We start from the raw sequence: 20,901 nt of genomic DNA, 5'->3' as shown, positions 1-20,901 counted from the left end.
CTCGGGATGCAAACAGGATCTGTTCCAGAGCCCCGCTCGCACCCTGAACAGAACGTAAGACGCAACAGCGTGTCTGCGCGTGCGTGGGTCACGTTTCGCTGCTTCCACAGCCATTTTGACCGTCTGCACATGCGCGAGCGGCAAAACCCAGAAGTAAAGCGCAATCAAAAAATACTTATCCTGAAGCATATTTATCCCGAGGTATGACTGTATTTGCAAGTATACACCTTAATAATGCAATGTGTGAAGTGGCTGTGTAAGTTGCCAAGTAAGCAATAGAAATATTGACCACTCGTGCTTAATCACCTGTGGCTTCATTTCAGCAGGAACCTGTGGCCCTCACAGAATGATGGAATTGCCCAGCTACAAGGAATCAACCCCATGCCATTCAGGAATAGGCAGCTGTCCCATTTGGGAATCGAACCTGCAACCTTGCCGTTATCAGCACCACGCGCTAACCAACGGAGCTGCTGGGATGTTGCTGGAATTACAACTCCCATCATCCCTGAGGATTGGCTATGATGGCTGGGACTGGTGCTTGAAGGGCTGAGATGGAACATTTCATAGAAATAAAATAGTATATGTTAGCTTGCATCCGGATTTCCTTGTCCGTTAAATGCAAGTTAAATAAGCATTCTGTATCACCCACAGAATCAAAAAATGGTCCATTGGTGGAAATTGTTCTGCTATGGGAAAGGATACTAAAACTTAGGTTGAAGATAGCACAAGTCTCATATTTTCTCTTCTTAGTAAACCATATTATTTGAGCAAACAAATACATTAAAAGAACGTCAGTTTGAGTCATTTTATTTATATTTATTTAGATCACTGTTATTAAAAAAATGTTTTGGAAAAGAGTCGCATGCTTATGTTTGGGGCATCAGTTAGATTGTTAACATTTCCAGCATGCTTATATCCGTATAAACATACTTTTTGATCAATGCTAAGCTTTTCCTTCCAATTCACTTTAATTTCCTAAGGTAAATACCATTTGATTAATGTATATTTTAGATTAAATTGGTGGGGAATGCTGCTTTCTCTGGAATGATCTAATCTGATGCGGCTCGCATGGATTTTTGCCTAGGGCAAAGTTTAATTTCCACTGATTTCTTACGATCTTTTGGATGACATCCCAGCTATTGTCCCATCCCATATCCTTCAACGGTATTGGGCCTTTTTGAAATGTTTTTTAAATCTGATTGTGCACCACCATCCTGCATACCAGTGTCCACAAAGGTACCTGGCTTCTATTTCTTTCCTTGTACACCCCATTTTGCCAGCCAATCAAACACAAAGTTCCAGGCACCCTTTAAAAAAAAAAGCTTCAAACCTGTACATAACCCAAGAAGGTGTGAAGCCTTTGCAAGTACAGTGGTACCTCGTGTTACAAACACTTCAGGTTACGGACTCCGCTAACCCGGAAGTAGTACCTCGGGTTAAGAACTTTGCTTCAGGATGAGAACAGAAATCGTGCAGCAGCGGCAGTAGGAGGCCCTATTAGCTAAAGTGGTACCTCAGGTTAAGAACGGTTTCAGATTAAGAACGGGCCTCCGGAACGAATTAAGTTCGTAACCAGAGGTACCACTGTGCTGTACAGAATGTGTGTGTTTTGCTTTTCAAACCCGGCTAAGTCAATGAGACACTCATCTTTTCCCACCTCTCAAAAGTGTTCCCATGTTATCATTATTTTTAAGTTTTTATTTACACTTTTCAAATTTATACATTTCATTGATTTTACAATCATTTTAACATTTCAAACCTGGACTTCCTTCCCCCTTTTTCTGCGGTTCCTTAAATTTATTTTTTCATATCTTCTGCATATCCAAATTAACTTAATTTGCTCATTTATTCATATACTTTAAATATATATTCTTATGAAACTGCAGGTTATTACAACAATCCTGCCAATGTTCTTATCTGTTTATAATTTATTTGTAAATGTTCAATAAAGCATTTCCATTCTTTTATTAAAAATTTTGTTATCTTGATTTCTTATTCTTCCTGTAAGTTTCGCCATTTCTGCATATTCCGTAAGTTTTTGTATCCATTCTTCCTTTGCTGGGACTTCTGCTTCTTTCCATTTTGGGGCGAGTAACATTCTTGCCTCTGTAGTAGCATACATGAATAAGTTTCTATACAGTCTAGGTAGTTCTGTCCCTATAATTCCCGAAAGAAAAGCTTCTGGGTTTTTTACAAATGTTATTTTAAACATCATTTTCAATTCATTATATATCATTTCCCAGTAAGCTTTAATCTAACTACAAGACCACCACATATGATAAAAAGAACCTTCTTTCTCCTTACATTTCCAACACTTATTTGATTTAGATTTAGACGTTTTTGACAATTTACTCGGTGTTAGATACCATTGAATATCATTTTCATATAATTTTCTCTTAGACCATAACATGCTGTAAATTTTATATCCATATTCCACAATCATTCTCATGCTTCCATGTCTATATTACGGCCAATACTTATTGACCAATGTATCATTGAGGATTCTATTTGCTCATCCTTTATCTCCCATTCCAATAATATTTTATACATTTTAGATAGCACTTTTAAATTACATTCCAACAGGTCTCTCTCCATTTGTGATATTTGTTCCCCAAACCCTCATATCCCGCTGCTGAATCTCAAGAACGCTTTGTATTGATGGATATCTATTGGAAGGTCACGAATAACAAGGAAGGTCTTTGTCGGTTCATCTGTGAGCGTACACTTAAATTGACAAGCGCTTGCCTTGCAGGAATAATTTGGAAAACCTCCACTGGGAACGTAGAGGAGCTTTAACACAGATGCTTCTCAGAGATCCTTCTCCTACGTCGGTGCCTACAGGCTAATGTGTTGGTACTTTCCAGTTCTTTTAGTGAAGCCCTGGCATTTGGGCCAAAAAGGTCACATTGTGACCTTCTCCTAGACAAAGGAAGCATAGACTTCTGGCCCTTTGTGGAAGAACGTTCCCCCTGCATGGGTACATTTCTTCAACTCTGATTTCTCTGTCGGGACACCGTCAGAGGTAAAAATAAACAAAGCAGCAAAGCCTAAATTTGACACACATATACTGTCCAATTACACAGTCTAGACAAAGGAAGAAATAACCCCTTTCAGGAGGAATTTTAACAAACAGAGAGGTTCCGTCCTGCTGTTGCTCTCAGAAGTCACAGATAAGTAGAGCAGACCTTCTCTACTTTCTAAAAGTGTGTGGGGGGATACTTCTCACTGTGAGATGTTAACAGTGCCACCTCACAGAACTCTTCCATTTTCCAGATGGTTCTGCCATGTGGCATACACAAGTGACAACAGAAGCTGCAACCTTAGTTTCTGCTGGAAATAATTCAAGATCTGAACAAGGACTTGCGGCTAAGGATGTCCATGTTTTAAATGAGCTGCTGTTTTACATGTACATTTTATGTGTAGACCGATCCTATGCATGCTTACTAAGTTCTGCCAAATTCAGTAGGGCTCATTTCCAATAGTGCATATATTATTATTATTATTATTATTATTATTATTATTATTATTATTATTTCTTACCCCCTATTCCCTAGCCGGAATTAAGATTGCCGGAAGAAATATCAACAACCTCAGATATGCAGATGACACAACCTTGATGGCAGAAACTGAGGCGGAATTAAAGAACCTTTTATTGAGAGGGTGAAAGAGGAGAGCGCAAAATATGATCTGAAGCTCAACATCAAAAAAACAAAGATCATGGCCACTTGTCCCATCACCTCCTAGCAAATAGAAGGGGAAGAAATGGAGGCAGTGAGAGATTTTACTTTCTTGGGCTCCATGATCACTGCAGATGGTGACAGCAGCCACGAAATTAAAAGACGCCTGCTTCTTGGGAGAAAAGCAATGACAAACCTAGACAGCATCTTAAAAAGTAGATACATCACGTTGCCGACAAAGGTCCGCATAGTAAAAGCTATGGTTTTCCCAGTAGTGATGTATGGAAGTGAGAGCTGGACCATCAAGAAGGCTGATCGCCGAATAATTTATGCTTTTGAATTATGGTGCTGGAGGAGACTCTTGAGAGTCCCATGGACTGCAAGAAGAACAAACCTATCCATTCTTAAGGAAATCAGCCCTGAGTGCTCACTGGAAGGACAGGTCGTGAAGCTGAGGGACGCACCAGGGTGTTGTTGCACAGGTCTAATTTTTGTGTGCGCGCTTTTGTACATACTTCTTCACACACAAGCCTCAGTCCAGTATACCTGAAGGAGCGTCTCCACCCCCATCGTTCTGCCTGGACACTGAGTTCCAGTGCTGAGGGCCTTCTGGCAGTTCCCTCATTGCGAGAAGCCAAGTTACAGGGAACCAGGCAGAGGGCCTTCTTGGTAGTGGCACCCACCCTGTGGAACACCCTCCCACCAGATGCCAAAGAGAAAAACAACTACCAGATTTTTAGAAGACATCTGAAGGCAGTCCTGTTCAGGGAAGCTTTTAGTGTTTAACAGACCATTGTATTTTAATATTTTGTTGGAAGCCACCCAGAGTGGCTGGGGAAACCCAGCCAGATGGGCGGGATATAAGTTGTTGTTGTTGTTGTTGTCATTATTATTTCAGCTGAACTCTGCCTCAATGTTTCCTGTCCACACTAGTAGGCAGTGCTTGATGGGATATATTCGCTCTGTGTGGATGGCCTCTCCGTTCAATTCGTACATGAAGAATCTTAATCTCAGGGTCATGGGTTTGAGCCTCATCTTGAACAGAAAATTCCTACATTGCAGGGGGTGGGACTCAAGGACGTTCATGGTCCCTTCCAACTCTGCAATTCTACAATTCTATGATTCTCCACCCTCCCTGAGTTCTGGAAACCTGAGCTCCATTGTGGGGATGCACGCAGGTATTTGTTGACCTGCACGCACCAAAAAAACAATAATTTAATTTTTAAGATACACATTTTCTTATATACCAGAATTGCACAAAACTATGGGTTAGCAAACATACACATATGCCTCATGCCTTTCCCCACCAGAAGCCCATTGAGAAGCGCCTCCTTCATATCTGCTGTAAAATTAGACAGTTCCTAAATTTCCCCAGCAGTACAATACTCTGTTTTGATTCAGGGAAAATGCGGTTTTATTCAAGACTGAAGCGGTTTCCAAAGGAAATTAAGTCTCGGTTGCCTGTAACAAAGGGTGCTATTCAACTAAGTTTTACTCACAGAAGACACACTGAAATTGATGAACGTGGTTAAGTTGGGACCATTAATTTCAACGGGCCTACTCTTGAGTAAAACTTAGTTGATTTCCTAGGGCGATGTCTGATCACTACAAGAGGGGACAGACCCACCGTAGTCCTTTATTGGCATTTCTAGAAACTGAATTTAAGTTTTTGCCACTCAATGCAAAACAGAATGCTTTGCCCAGAGAGACGCCAGGAACAGACACCATATTATATTGGAGACTTCGGTCAATGATGGTTTTCAGCTTAAAACTGGAAGTTCAGGCCATGTGCTTGTATTTCCAGAGCATTTATATCTCAAAAAGAAAATACCATTCGGGTTTCTTTCCATGCTTGAGTATCTTAACAGTATCCCAAGTCTGCCATCTAGAGAACAAAGCATAGCACTAACAGTCACCGAGTTTGTTAGCATCCAACTGCCTTTGCAACAGTCCAACTTTATGCATACCTTCTGTAAGAGGAAGCAGATACCTGTTGCCCTAATCCAATGTCAGTGGAAGCAAGCAAATTATCTTGATCGATTTCAATAGGGGCTTTGAAGGTTTTACTGCTGCGTACATAAAAGTACTTGCAAGAACAGAGCTCAAATGCCTAAGACAGGGGTCAGCAAACCTTTTCAACAGGGGGCCGGTCCACTGTCCCTCAGACCATGTGGTGGGCTGGACTGTATTTTGAGGGGGGGAAATGAACGAATTCCTATGCCCCACAAATAACCCAGAGATGCATTTTAAATAAAAGCACACATTCTACTCATGTAAAAACATGCTGATTTCTGGACCGTCTGCGGGCGATTTAGAAGGCGATTGGGCCGGATCCGGCCTAAGACATGGGTAGGCAAACTAAGGCCCGGGGGCTGGATCCAGCCTAATTGCCTTCTAAATCTGGCCTGCGGATGATCCGGGAATCAGTGTGTTTTTACATGAGTAGAATGTGTGGAGGAGTTTGGATTTGATATCCCGCTTTATCACTACCCTAAGGAGTCTCAAAGCAGCTAACAATCTCCTTTCCCTTCCTCCCCCACAACAAACATTCTGTGAGGTGAGTGAGGCTGAGAGACTTCAGAGAAGTGTGACTAGCCCAAGGTCACCCAGCAGCTGCATGTGGAGGAGCGGAGACGCGAACCTGGTTCACCAGATTACGAGTCTACCTTTCTTAACCACTACACCACACTGGCTTTTATTTAAAATGCATCTCTGGGTTATTTGTGGGGCATAGGAATTCGTTTGTTTTCTTCTTCTTCAAAATATAGTCCGGCCCTCCACAAGGTCTGAGGCACAGTAGACCGGCCCCCTGCTAAAAACATTTGCTGAACCCTGGTAAGCAATCCTCAGCATCACTTGGTAGTAAATGTGACCTTCATCAGAAAGGCATATAGAGGCCTATATATTGCTGAAATACCTAGGGAATGACATGACCCATCTCAGCTCATATCTACAGAACACATGACCCACCTTTCCATCCCTCCCACTCTTCTCACTGGAAGACAGGTTTTGCCAACACCTTTGCCCCATAAGAGTATATGACCCCATTAGCTGAGACTGGGGAAAGTTAACACTGTTCGATAGCCACAAAATCCCCAGCTTTCAATTTGCTGCTTACGAGTGCAAATAAATGGGGATTTGCGTATCAGTTTATAGCAAAATTCACAGGGATGATAAACTCCTGCCCCTTACTTACAAGTGACGTTCCCATTGAACCAATTCATTTTGTCCCGCATTTTCACAAAATTCAGGAACTAGCCGGCTGCAGCAGTTTCCTGGTATTCAAAGTGTTTTGTTATTGTGAAGTTTCTTACAAGTTCAGATCTGGAACTGAAACCTACCATCAGTTCCAATTTTGTCCCAGGAAACAGGGAGCAAGAAACAGCTAGTTCTAAAAACTGTTAAAAGCGTTCGTTTATATTGTGTGGGTTTTTTTGTTGGCAGCTGCTTGGTATTTAGTTGGCTGTCTTCGCTCTTCTTTGTACTGTCTGTTCTGCTAAGTACAGATGGCATTTGCTTTTTGTTTCTGTAGCTTCTCCTCCTCAATGACGACACACGCTGGTTCCTTCCATGCGCCAGCCTGTTGCCTGGTAGCAAAGGAGACTATGATACAATTCAGTGCAATAGGTCACCTTGACACCTGTTGGCAGTCTACCTAGCAACAGCTTCCCAGCAGCGTTGCCATTTAGCAGACAGTACCAGTCTCTTTATGGCCTAGGGAGTCTTTCATGTGGGTTATTTTGCTGCCCATGCAAAGAACAATCCCCTCTCTTCCCTTCTGTGGTATAGGCAGCTACCTAGCTCCTATCAGGCCAGTTCACTTACACACAGAGCAAGAAACAAACTATTTTCTCTCCCCCCCCCCCAGGGCGTAGCAAATGTACAAGCAAGGAGCCAATATATCTTCGAGCAGCAGCAGCAGCAATAATAATTTTATTATTTATACCCCGGCCATCTGGCTATGTTTCCCCAGACGTTTCTGATAGGCAGCTAGGTGATGGCAGCAGGGGCGCCGACTTATAAAAAATATTGGGGGGGCCCATACCGGGGTCCTGCCCCGGGAAGTTTTCTAAGTTCCAATGTCAGCGGCGCCCGGCAGAGCAGCCCTCTCGGCCACGGCAGCCCGGCTCTTCCAGCCCCCGGGGGCCGCCCTCCTCCCTCGCGCACCCGCAGCGTTCCCGCCCGGGGAGGTGGCGCCCCCAGGAGAGGCGGCGGCGGCAGCAGCCGCCGCGTGCGGCCCGGACTCCCCTCGCCGGCCACGGGAGCCAATGCGCGCGACGAGGGCAGCCGAGGAAAGGAGCGCGCGGCCCCGTCCCGCCCTCGCCACTCACCCTTCTCCAGCGGCCCCGCGGCGGCGACTCCCGCAGCGCCTTTTCCGCAAGGCCCGGGTGACGTCACCGGCGGAGGACGTTTCCGCTGCGCGCGCCCAATAATTTTCTTAAATTATTGGGGGGCTCCGCCCCCTCAGGCCCCATGGAGTCGGCGCCTATGGATGGCAGTAAAGCATTTTCAGCAGCTTCCTGGGCAACTATTCTCCCTGTGGCAAGAGCGGAGTCTTGTGTAGCTGGAGACTTCCACCCTGCCATGGCCAGAAACAGGAATTCTGCCCAAATTACAAGGACTAGAAAGCCAACACAGCCCAACTCACTAGGGGCAGCATCTAGGACCCCTCCCATCTTTTTATTTGGCATTCACAAAGCCTACCGGGTGGTTAGACTATGCCTGCCCTTCACTGGGCCTGTTCTTGTTTGTTTACAGGGTGGCTCTAAAACAATGAGAATTCACCCCGATTTGCTGGCAGGACCATTAAGTGTCTTCCCATTAGTCATGTGCTCATCCTGCACTCCACTGCATTTCCCAATCACTTTCCTAACCTGCAGGCTTTTTATTATTATTAATTAGTAAAGCAGGCTTGTTCATGCTAGGACTAGGGAGAACTTTAATCCACATTAACTGTGCAAACTTGGAATGTGCTTGAATCCCACCAGCAAAATAGTAACAGTAGGAAGACACCCCCTAACTAATATCTTGCTTTATAAGTAGATCACCTTCCAACACCGGAGACGAAGATGGCCATGCAAAAAAACAAAACCAAAACCTTCTGCTTTGGAATACCAAGAAGAGATTTATTTTTGTGATTGACAAGAAGTCACAACAGCTTAAAAAGAAACTTTGGAGGCACACGTCCAAAGAAGCCCTATGAAGCATTTAAACAAGTTGCAGTCAAGAAGGAACCCAACATATCTGAAGTGCCAAAGACTTGGAGCTAAACTTTTAAGACCAGCTCTGCTGAAGCTGCTGTGAGTAAGTAGTGAGGGAGGGGGGGGGGGGCGGGGAATGAGGCTAGGATCAGCAGGACACTTTAAACGGAAGATCAAGAACAGCAGTGCTTTTGTTTTTTAAACACAAGTACTAAAGCACTAGGGGCCTGGATTGCTTTCTGTGAGGGCCTACTATGGGGTCGCTCTAACTCCTGAACTTCAGGCAGACTTGCTCAGCGCCACAGCAGAAAAGCGGACCTCTCCTTGCTCACGTTCTGTGAACTGCCGGCAGACCTTGGCAGCAGCCTGAAAAACAAAAAAACACAGGTAGTTATCCTACTATTCTAAATGCATGAACGCAGAGCCTCAGTAGACCTGGCATCAAGTCGACCATATCCATGAACAGTGTGGGCTCACAGTGTAGTTTTAGCCAGTCATTATGTAGACAATCAGCATCTATACTTCTCCCCACTGAAGTTGTGAGCAAGGAGTAGCTATAAACAGCGTTCTGATAGGATGCTGGGAATAGCAGAAGCCATCTTGCTAGCTCCTCTTGAGAGCTCCTGTCTCTAGGCACTGTGTCTTGTTCATCCCCATGTGGTTACAGAATGAGAAATACACAGAGCAAAATCTGGAATCTGCCAAGTAAGGAATGACAACACGTGCAGTGCAATCTAAAAGACTTGATTATGTCAGAAATTTCAATTATAAGAACGCTTACCTTCAGCATGGTGTCATCTGAACTCGCTCCGTGATTTACAGGAAAAGGCATTCGTCCATCTGCAACCAAGTTGTAGATCAGGTTTATGACTTAACCAGTTACTTAAAGTATGCTAGCAGGTTGCTAAAGACCATCGCTACTGCTGGAAGAAGCAACTTAGGCCATGCCCTTCTGGGGCTGCATTTATTTGCTTCTGGACCTACTTTGCAGTAGCGTTGCAATGCTGGATCTCATCCCCTGGTTTTCTGCTTGCAACCCAAGTGGCTCCAGATGTCTCAGAAGCAGAACAGATTTACTGCAACAATTTATATACAGTCTCTCTGCCCCTCCCAACCTGCCACCCTCAGGATGTTCTGGATTCTAACCACTGGCCATGCTGGAGCTGGGTCCCAATAACTTCTGCAAGGGGCCAGGTTAGCAAAAGGCCCAATTTAAGGTTTAGTATTAGATTCTCACCCTACCCAGTGCCGCCCTTCTTGAAATTCTTGCTATTGCAACTTTGCTCTCGACAAAGATCAGTACCCCGGTGAAAGCGGTGGGACATGTTTGGGGGAATGCAACAAACCGCTACAGACAAACCAACCCCTGAATTCCAATGGGAATCCTTGCCGATGTTGTGCTCATCTCCTAGGTAAGCCACAGGCTGTTTCTAGATAATGTGAGCAGAAGCTGGCCACCCCAATTCAACTCTCCTCCCCACCCTGACCCAAGAGAATCCCAATTTGTTTTACTCGGTGTTATACTGGGGGAGGCAGCACACAAACCTACCCAGTTCATAGAGGTGTCCATCCACACTGGCAAACAGAATGAAATGGAAGTTGACTTTGTCATCTTCAACCTATGGAGGAGGAGGAGGGTGCATAGGATAATCAACAAAGAAGAATATTTTAGTGACACACTGCTTCCTGATTCTGCCCTCTTTGGTTCTCATAAATAACCTCTCTAACAACAACCACCCCCTTCCTTATGTTCCAAATATATACAAACAGACCACTACTGCCTTGTCATCTGGCGCTGCACAGCAAAAAAGGGTCACTGGGCTGACAAACCATAGGATTTCTCCAGGATTACAGAATCCCAGACCTGCTGGCCAGTGTCTAAGTAGGAGTCGTAGACTATTTTTCTATTGCTGGTTTTGCTACCAGGAAGAGGACAGCCAGAGATTTTATTTTGGCTATTTGTATACAGCAGAATTACCAAAGTTTTCCCGTGTTCTAAAAATATGTGGAGGAAGGTATCTCGCAGGGACCATAGCAACAAAATATTATTGTTGTTATTGTTAAATAATGTCCATAATGGAGAACACCTTAAGTAGCCTGAGGGTTTCAGGCACCAACAGCCCCACGAAGCAATTTACCCAAATGACCCAATTAATAACACAGATGTGGGAGCCATCTGCTAAGTCCTCTAACACACATCTTGAAAAATGCTGGCTGCTGTGGCATATTCTACTCCAAGCACCAAGATTTAGATGCACACCAACAAGCAAGCTTTGCCTATGCTGTCAGCCTTTCTGGGAAGACCACCTATTTTAGAAGCCAAGCTATTTAAAAGGACTATGGTTTTCCCAATAGTGATGTATGGAAGTGAGAGCTGGACCATAAAGAAGGCTGATCGCCGAAGAATTGATGCTTTTGGATTATGGTGCTGGAGGAGACTCTTGAGAGTCCCATGGACTGCAAGAAGATCAAACCTCTCCATTCTTAAGGAAATCAGCCCTGAGTGCTCACTGGAAGGACAGATCGTGAAGCTGAGGCTCCAATACTTTGGCCACCTCGTGAGAAGAGAAGACTCCCTGGAAAAGACCCTGATGTTGGGAAAGGTGGAGGGCACAAGGAGAAGAGGACGACAGAGGACAAGATGGTTGGACAGTGTTCTCGAAGCTACCAGCATGAGTTTGACCAAACTGCAGGAGGCAGTGGAAGACAGGGGTGCCTGGCGTGCTCTGGTCCATGGGGTCACGTAGAGTCGGACACAACTAAATGACTAAACAACAACAAAGCGCTGGGTGGAAATGGAGATTTCTGTGAAAATACCGGGGAGGGAAAGCCAAAACACTTCCACTTCAATAATTCCACGATGTGTGGAGTGTTAAAAGCATCTCTCTCAGAGCTTGGCCTGCGCCAGAAAGCAGTTTTGCCTTAACGGCTCCACTGGCCCACATATCCCATCCATCTTCACCATTTGAGGTGAGGAGAGAAGAGTTTACATTACATGGGGCCTGTGCTATTAAACCCTACTACCGCCACCAGTTCTTGGCACCAATGTTTTACCTTTGGAAGCCTATTTAAGTTCAAGAGAAATTTACCCGACATTGGCCTTCCTGTGCTACTGCATTGTGGGCTTCTTGAATGGCCTGCAGAGGATGGTAAAAAAAAAAGGCATTTTTTTTTTTAAAAAAAAGGGAAACCCTGAAGTGGGCACCATTAAGAAGCTTCCACCCAAGTTCCCATGTCATTTACCTTGTTGTTTTCAAGACGTTTTGCCCTCTCATCAGGAGAGAGGTCAGCTGTTGCAGTGAGGAACTCCTTTAGTGCAGACCCTTCATCTGCCAAGAAATAAAAATCAGGGGGATGGCAGAGCACAGGGTGGTGAACCAACTGCAAGTGCAAGCCTTAGGTTGTCCAATGAATCAATTTCCACCCTGCTTAAGTCAGCAGTTGCACAGGTTAGAGCCAATACCATCTCCTACCAATGGGTTTGTATCCCTTGGATGACGCTTCCCCCATACTTACCAAATAAAATCTTATCTTGGTTGTTGGCCACTGCATGTAGAAGGCCAATTGTTCCACAGGAATTACTGGCCGTCTGCTTCACAAAATAGACTTTGGAGCTCACTTCTTGGCCCTTCAATTCTTCCATCTGCTTTTTTCTGAAATTTTCATGCTACAAATGTGCAGGTGTATTGGTCAGGTAACATTTTATTTCTTTTCCATACAACTTATATACTGCTTGATTTTTTAAAAAATAAATAAATCTCAAAGCAAGTACAGTGGCACCTTGGCTCTCAAACACCTTGGTTTCCAAACGCTGAAAACCTGGACGTGTTCCAGTTTTCAAACATTTTTTGGAAGCCGAACATCCAATGCGGCTGCTGGCTATTGTTTCCGGGGCTCCTGCACCAATCAGAAGCTGTGCCTTGGTTTTCAAAAATTGACTTCCAGAACGGATTAAGTTTGGCGCTTTTGTTTTTGCTATTTGATTTGTGTTTTTTGTGGCTTTTTTTGGTTAATTTGCTTTTGTGACTGTGTGGAACCCTGTTCAGCTACTGATTGATTGTGTGACTGTGGAAATGGATAAAAGCCCCCCGTGAAAACTGAGTATCGTCAGTGCAGGTAAGAATTTTTTTAATTTTTATAATCCACAATAATGTCTTATTTATTTTATAGTACAGTACATTGATTTTTGCTTTCAATTTATGGATCAATGGTCTCGTTGGGATAGTAAAATTCATGTTAAATTGCTGTTTTAGGGGTTGTTTGGAACAGATTAATCTGTTCCAAACAACCCGTTTGTTCCAGTTTTGCATTACTTTCTATGGGAAAGCATGCCTTGGTTTTGGAACGCTTTGGTTTTGGAACGGACTTTTGGAATGGATTAAGTCTGATAACCAAGGTATCATTGTAAAAACAGTTAAACAACTAAAGCATTCAAATATTTTAGCAACAAGCTAAAAACAATTAAAACACATGTAAAAACAATTAAAACACTACATAACTGGGCAGGCTTGTCTAAAGAAAGATGTTTTCAGTAGGTGCTGAAATAGATTACAGGGAAGACACCTGCCTAGTGTCAGTAGACAGGGAGTTTCAAATTGTGGTTGCTGCCACACTGAAAGATCAAATGTATTATGTTGCATCTATTAACAGTGCCAGTTCCAGAGATTAAAGATGTTGAATGGACATTTTATGGGGTACGGTGATCTTGCAGGCAAACTAGTCCCAAACTGTTAAGGGCTCAAAGCATTTCTTGACCAATGATAATAAACTTTCAGCAGGGGTTCTCAACAGAAATTTCCCAATTCGAATCTGATCTTGTAAATTCTAAAAGAAAAACTCTTTCCAAAACTTATCAACTCCTCCTTGACTGGACAAGGAGGAGGAGGTAACAGAGGCAATGGTGAGGTGGTGCCAGGATTTTGGCCATTCAATAACCATGGCCCAATGGGAAAACTTATGGAAGATCAATTGGAAATTCACAAGTTGTTATACGAACTTCCAAAAAATGCAACACCGATGGTACCCAACACCAAGGAAACTTTTGAAAATGTATAAAAATGTGTCAAGTAATTGTTGGAGATGCGGAGATAACTCAGGATGTTTCTACCAAAAAAAGAAAAAAAAAAAGATAATATACTTTCAGCAATCAGATGTTTTGCTTGCACTTGTTTTTATAAATGCATGTGAAGCCACAGCGTGCTTTAACAATTAAAATAATAATAATCACAAGTCAGCCAAGAGCCCAAAGTGAGGCTGTTTCAAAATCTCAAGCATTTAGCATGCTACCTAGCTTATTACAAATGGTTTGTGGCTAATACCTACCACAGAAAAATCATACAATCCAATGGAACCAGTTCAGGAAAAGCAATTAAAGTTTGCTTCAAATGAACTACAGCTGGCAACATAACTTGGCCAAGTCATTATGTACATGCAGTTATCCTTAATCATTAATTCCCGTAAAGACTTCTAGTGCAATGCAGTTTCATAAATGTATTCATGAGACCTGCTTACAGCCCACAGGCAAAGATTTCCAACTATCATGGCGTCACTTCCTAAATATGAAACTGCTTCAAGTAAATCTCCATAGATCACCAGCCAGGGCAGATTTCCACGTCCCAGGTTGAAAGAGCAGTGTCCCATTTTTCTGGGTAGAACTCTGGGTCTCTTGAATGAGATACATTTCATGTTTCAGCCTTTAAACTGCAGTTGGGAATACCTTAATTCTGATACCCTGCCCATCCATGTGCATTCCCTGTACATACATTGGCATGCATTCCTTACATGTAGACTCTGCTTGGAATATACTGCTCAAAATAGCTACAAAATAGGAGGGTAGGACTCGAACCAATGGCTTCAAGTTGCAAGAAAGGAGCTTCTGACTAAACATTTGGATAAACATTCTGACAGTAAGAGCTGTTCAACAGTGGAACAGGCTCCCACCAGAGGTGGTGGGCTTTCCTTCCTTGGAGGTTTCTAAGCAGAGGCTGGATGGCCATCTGTCATGGATGCTTGAGCTGAGATTCCTGCATTGCAGGGGGTTGGACTAGATGACCCTTGGGGTCCCTTCCAACTCTTTAAGATTCCATGATTCTATATCAAATACCTTCACCTTCCAAGACCATTTTACAAGAGAAGAAAAAACCCTCAAGAGGTGCACAATAACCAGAAGAAGAACAAGGGAATAATGAACTCAAAACAGACATGCAGAGAACAAAGTAGATACAGTAGTACCTCAGGTTAAGTACTTAATTCGTTCTGGAGGTCCGTTCATAACCTGAAACTATTCTTAACCTGAAGCACCACTTTAGCTAATAAGGCCTCCTGCTGCCCGCCGCACCGCCAGAGCATGATTTCTTTTCTTATCCTGAAGCAAAGTTCTTAACCTGAAGCACTATTTTTGGGTTAGCAGAATCTGTAACCTGAAGCGTATGTAACCTGAAGTGTATGTAACCCGAGGTACCACTGTACAAATATCCAAAGCCGGCCCTTTAACAATCCCATCAGTAGTAAGAATCCCACAGCACAGGATTCTAGATGCAGCTGTTGCTGGAAAGGTAGATTCCTCAACGGACTTTTAGTCCTTCCCATAATCGTTCTCTTCAAGAATGACGCTGCTTTTTTCATCCGACCCTCAGAATTCTTTACTTAGAGAAGCTCTTTCATTACAAATCCACCTGTTCCAGTTTTTCCTAACAAGATGAAGTCATCATCAGCAACGCTGCGTTTCTAGAGATGGCCACAGCCAATCCAGACACATCACAAGAGATCTAATTTTAATGACTGCTCCTTGTTTTCAGAGGCCTCAAACCTTCACGTTAGAAAGCTGCCAATTCATAGTGGCAGCCGCTGCATAGGCGTCCAGTTATTTAAATTGCAATGAGGGTTCACAATTTGCAGGACGGTAAAGGAGGAGACAGATCAACAGTCCTAGACCATGTTTGTATAAGGGAGTTTTGGAGAGCAGGCAGAGCGACCCAAACCTTGATCTGCTGCACTGAAAGCACGAGATAAATGCTGCTTTTGCTCAGACAAGCAGACACTAGTGCTAGCAGTCACTCCCCAAAATGGGACATTTCAGGGGGCTGAGTTGGGATAGCTAAGAATCTGCTGGATCCTAAGCCTATTAGCTGCAGGAATCCTACAGGAGATGGCAAAACAGCAGACTTTTCCTGGCCACAAGGCCTGGTTCTGTGCTCAGCATCCCAATTCAAAACGTTAACCCTGCACATTCACTATCGCAGTTTAGGATTATTACCATCCTTTGCACGCCAACAGCGTAATATAGAAAGCAGAGAGATTTTCCAGAGTTCTTTGCCTGCCAAGCAGCAGGTTTCACCTCCCTGCCCCTGCTCGGCTTCAATTACTCACCTGAGCAGTAAGGGGAAAGAGTAACAGCAGAGCGCAAGCTGGGGTGGGTACAGCATTCAAGACATCCTCCTCAAACCCCAGCACATCCACAAACCTCCAGCCAGGGGCAACTCCGAGGCGGGACAGCACCTGCCGGGTTAAGGGAGGCACAAAACCAGGGAGAGAATCAACCTCAACATGACACCCTAGCGCTCTACATCATGAATCTGGAGTAGAAAAAAACCATTCCCTTGTCCCTGTACACTCAGGTTAGTCCTGGCACCCTGAAGATATTTCTGGACTCCAGCTCCTATCATCCAAAAACCCATTGGCTAGGGATGGGGGCTGCCGCCCATCATCTCCTTAAAGGTAACACGTTAGTTATTAAAAGTTGCATTTTGTCAGTAGTGAAAAGCTCCCCCCCCCCCAAGTAATCATCACTTTAGGTATGCTAAGAAGGGCGGTCAGTGCACATTAAGCAAGACTGTTGTTGTATCTGGAGAGGGGAGGAGACATTAGAGCTGTGGTTCCCCACATGGGGTACACGCCTCACAGGGGGGCAATTGGGGGGGGGATTTGAGAACGAGTTATTAACAGTGAATGGCTCTTTAGGCTTCCTCCACGTGAATAGTTCACTTTTTGAAGCGAGGTTAGAGAACCAGACAGAGGGCCTTCTCGGTAGTGGCGCCCACCCTGTGGAACACCCTCCCTTCAGATGTGAAGGAAATAAGCAGCTATCCTATCTTTAAAAGACATCTGAAGGCAGCCCTGTTTAGGGAAGTTTTTAATATTTAATGCTGTACTGTTTTTAACACTTGATTGGGAGCCGCCCAGAGTGGCTGAGGAAACCCAGCCAGATGGGCGGGCTATAAATAATATATTGTTGTTGTTGTTGTTGTTGTTGTTGTTGTTGTTATTCAGTGAGTGAGTCAGGATTTTAGAGATGCTTAGGTGGGGCATGGCCAAAAAAATGTTGGGAACCACTGCATTAGAGGCATCTATGGCTCAGCCTCAAGATCCTGTTTCCACATCTCGACTTCTATTCTACAATAGATGTTGCTGCATCCCTGACGACGTGGAGCGCCTGAGCATACGCAGAGTGCCTCAGCCGTTTCCTAAAGACTTGGAAGGCTGATAGCAAATGAAAAGCTGACATTTTGGTACAGTACATCAGGCCAACAACATTTACGTAAACCACCAAAGCTTCCCCATTCCAGAGGAATACTAAATAGGATCCGCAAGACGAAGTCTCCAAATAAACCCTCCAGATTCAGAGATGCCCCTTGGACCTTCTGCATGGCTTATAATGGAATCAGGCTCAAAGCCTGCAGGGAAGTGGGGAGAGGAAGGGGCTCAGAGGCAGGGGGGTCTCCCCTCCCAAACCTCTTCCTAAGGCCCCCTTGCCCTGCCGTGACACAGCACAAAACGCAGGGCCGCAGCGCCACCTGCCGCCCGTTCCACAAACAGCCCGCCCATCATGACTCGATTCGGGAGCCCCCGGCCCAACCTGTTTCCCCTTCCCGTTGGCCTAAATACACCCACGGGCAACATCGGTACGGATCCAGAATGAGAGTTATGCATCTATTTATGCTCTAGGGTTCCAGGCGTTCCTGCCTCCCGATGACTTAAGTGAATGAATGAATTGAAACGGAGACTTAAGGAAACGCCCAGGCCAGAGGAGCTGCGCCTTATTCCTTCCCAGGTCTTGGCGGCCACTCACTTTGTTCAGCATCTGAAAGACAAAAGCGGGAGAAAGATGAAGGGAAGGGAGGTTAGCCTGTCTCTGGGCGGGGCCCGCCTCCCATCTTGTGTCTGGATCGCGGAATCGGCGAAGAGGAGGGGACCTGGGCGCCGTCGGATGTCTGCATTTGGGGAATCCCGGGGGAGAGGGTGGAGAAGGAAAAGAGGACCCTTTGCGACCGCTTCCATTCCGATTTTATTTTTTAAGGCCGGGCAGACTGCTGGCCGCCTTTACCCCTCCCCTCTAGGGCATCTCAACATCGCCAGGGGTAAGGAACTGCATGCGCCTGGAGAAGCCAGCCATCTACAGTGGTACCTCGGGTTACAGACTCCGCTAACCCAGAAATAGTACCTCGGGTTAAGAACTTTGCTTCAGGATGAGAACAGAAATCGTGCTCCGGCGGCAGCAGGAGGCCCCATTAGCTAAAGTGGTGCATCAGGTTAAGAACAGTTTCAGGTTAAAAACGGACCTCCGGAACGAATTAAATACTTAACCCGGGGTACCACTGTATAGGGCACGCCTTGGGGCGGGGGAACCCCCCTCCCGCTCTCCATCATGCATGCATGCTTCCCCCCCAACCCATCTAGCCCTAGATTTCCCCTTCACCTCCGGGTTGATCTCCATGGGCTGCCACGCCATTGTCTCGATCTCGCAAACCTGCCCGGCCGAACTGCGCCCAAACCTGCAAGGAACCGTGCGCCCCGAAAAAAACACACACACGCCTGCCTCCCGCCCACCGCTCTATATATATCGCCACCGGGCGGACTCACTGCAAGGCAGGAGGAGGGGGGAGGAAGGAGCTGGGGCAAGAGGCGAGCCCAGAGAAAGCCGCTTCCCCGCCACTTGCAGCAATGGTACGCTCCTCACCCTCTTTCCCCACCCCCACCCCACCCCCCAGCTCCCCAAGGTGCGCAAACCAGCCGCGAGTGGGAGATAGGCGTGGTCGCGCGCCCCTCCCCGGGGTTTAGTACAATCCTCAGGTCGCCTGATCTCGCTGGCTCGGGGTTGCCTGCAAAAAAATGCACGCGGGGCTTTGGTCGAGGCTGGAACCCTTGCAAATGGACGGGCGTTTGCAAGTGTTGGTGCAAAGGCGAGCCTTTAGCAATGCGAACGAGCTGCATTATTCTCCGACGTCGCAATCCAGCAACCGGGGAAAGTGATCTTTTCCCCCCGCTACTGTTTGCAAGGGGCGAGGGGGGTGGGATTGTCCGGAGATGCGCCCACTTTGAATCGCGCGCTAGCAAATAATACATTTCTTTTTTGCTTGTTTCCCCGGACGCCTAGCATGCTCTGCCAAGTCGCTGTTGCAAATTCGGCTTGCTATTCCTTGGGGATAAAAGGTTTATTTTGCTTTGCAGGGATCCTGTTTCTTTTAACAGGTGTGTGACGAGCGGAAATTCAAGAGGGTGGGGCTTTGATCTCATCTATGAGTAAAAGCGTGACCTGTCTAAATTTTTGCTTTTTTTCTCTCCAGTGAATCTGGTGAACTGCAGCTCGTTTTATTGCTGTTTAAATTGCAACGTTGCCTTCAATCCCGATGAAAAAAGCATTGCATTTTGCTGTTTTGCCTTTCTCACTAAAACATGACTTGGCAGAATTGACATTGTTCAGAAACGGTAGTTAATTCAAGCCTCACAGGCCTTGCTCTGATGTGTTGCTGAAGTTACTTAGGGTAGACAAAGGACCTTTCCTCACACTTTAGAACTTTGTCCAGCTACATCTTTATTTCAGTTTTCATGTCTGCTTGCTTTTTTAAAAAAGCAAGCATTCTGATGTGGGTAACACATATCTGACACACTGCTGCAGGGATTCTTGCTGTTACTAATCTTAAATGATCCTTACTAGGGAAAATAAATGCTGTTATCATGAGTGTGATTCCCAGTTTGAATTTTTTCTTCCAAAATCTAATGATTCATATACCAGAGCAAATGTTGAGGAAACGGCAGATAATAAACCAGTTTATTTAGGATTCTGGAAAAGCAGAATCACTAAAGAAAAAAGGTTTTAAGGAATGGAAAGAAGAGGGATTGGGTGTCCCAGCTATTGAAGCATGAATGCACCAGTCATTCCTACATTGGTGTGAATACAGATATGTTTATTTTAGGTCAGGGGAAAGAGTAAAAACAGACTTGAGATAATTGTGGGTGCCAAAGAAAGGAAGGGGGGAAATGCTACACAGTAATGGATCAAACCAAATTATCAATGCTTGTTTAACAGTGTGGGAAAAATTTAAAAACTAATTAGCGCTGGATATATTCCTAGTAGCATCTGTATTATCAGATGAAAGATTCGACCATGAGGTCAAATTAGCTAATTTTTTTAAAGTGGAAAAAATGAGGTTTAAATACCTGGTGGAGAATCCCAAATACAGTACAAAGGCATGAACAAGCAGTAAGTGTCAGTTTCTACAGATAAGAACCTACTTGAATAAGAAAGAACAAGGATACAATAAAAATAGAGAACACACTGGCTTTGAGAACCTAGTAGAGAAAATGGAGAGGGGGAAATACAGTGGTACCTTGGGTTAAGAACTTAATTTGTTCTGGAGGTCCATTCTTAACCAGAAACTGTTCTTAACCTGAAGCACCACTTTAGCTAATGGGGCCTCCCGCTGCCGTCGTGCCGCTGCCACACGATTTCTGTTCTCATCCTGAAGCAAAGTTCTTACCCGAGGTACTATTTCTGGGTTAGTGGAGTCTGTAACCTGAAGCGTCTGTAACCTGAAGCGTATGTAACCTAAGGTACTACTGTACTCTCTAAGCCAGTGGTTTCCAATCCTTTTCCCCCCGCCCCCCATGGATCACTTGAAAATTGGGCATGAGTAGGTAAACTAAGGCCCGGGGGCCGGATCCAGCCCAATTGCTTTCTAAATCCCACCCAATCAGCATGTTTTTACCTGAGTAGAATGTCCTTTTACTTAAAATGCATCTCTGGG

The 20,901-nt window shown here is 44.9% G+C and overlaps 1 protein-coding gene across 1 annotated transcript; it reads right to left on the bottom strand.

Moving 5' to 3' along the window:
- Window positions 1-8,782: 8,782 nt before the first annotated feature.
- UCHL1 (ubiquitin C-terminal hydrolase L1) lies at window positions 8,783-18,717 on the bottom strand. Its single transcript, XM_028744040.2, has 9 exons — window positions 18,573-18,717; window positions 17,946-17,957; window positions 16,247-16,375; window positions 12,395-12,545; window positions 12,122-12,207; window positions 11,968-12,015; window positions 10,428-10,497; window positions 9,660-9,718; window positions 8,783-9,244 (listed from the first exon to the last, which is right to left on the bottom strand). Exons 1-9 carry the CDS (start codon window positions 18,603-18,605, stop codon window positions 9,158-9,160), a joined length of 675 nt encoding a protein of 224 aa, XP_028599873.1. The 5' UTR covers window positions 18,606-18,717; the 3' UTR covers window positions 8,783-9,157.
- Window positions 18,718-20,901: the final 2,184 nt, after the last annotated feature.

Source organism: Podarcis muralis, chromosome 9 (assembly GCF_964188315.1).
Source record: "Podarcis muralis chromosome 9, rPodMur119.hap1.1, whole genome shotgun sequence".
Taxonomy (NCBI): domain Eukaryota; kingdom Metazoa; phylum Chordata; class Lepidosauria; order Squamata; family Lacertidae; genus Podarcis; species Podarcis muralis.
This window is presented reverse-complemented; position numbering and strand designations above follow the sequence as displayed.

What these genes read in the sequence shown, in the direction of transcription:
- UCHL1 (XM_028744040.2), bottom strand. Translation starts at nt 18,605, where the DNA reads ATGGCGTGGCAGCCCATGGAGATCAACCCGGAG. An exon ending in CCAAGATAAGATTTTATTTG is followed by an intron (nt 12,208 to 12,394) that starts GTAAGTATGGGG and finishes ATTTCTTGGCAG; the next exon opens with ATGAAGGGTCTGCACTAAAG. An exon ending in CAGATGACACCATGCTGAAG is followed by an intron (nt 9,245 to 9,659) that starts GTAAGCGTTCTT and finishes TTTGTTTTTCAG; the next exon opens with GCTGCTGCCAAGGTCTGCCG.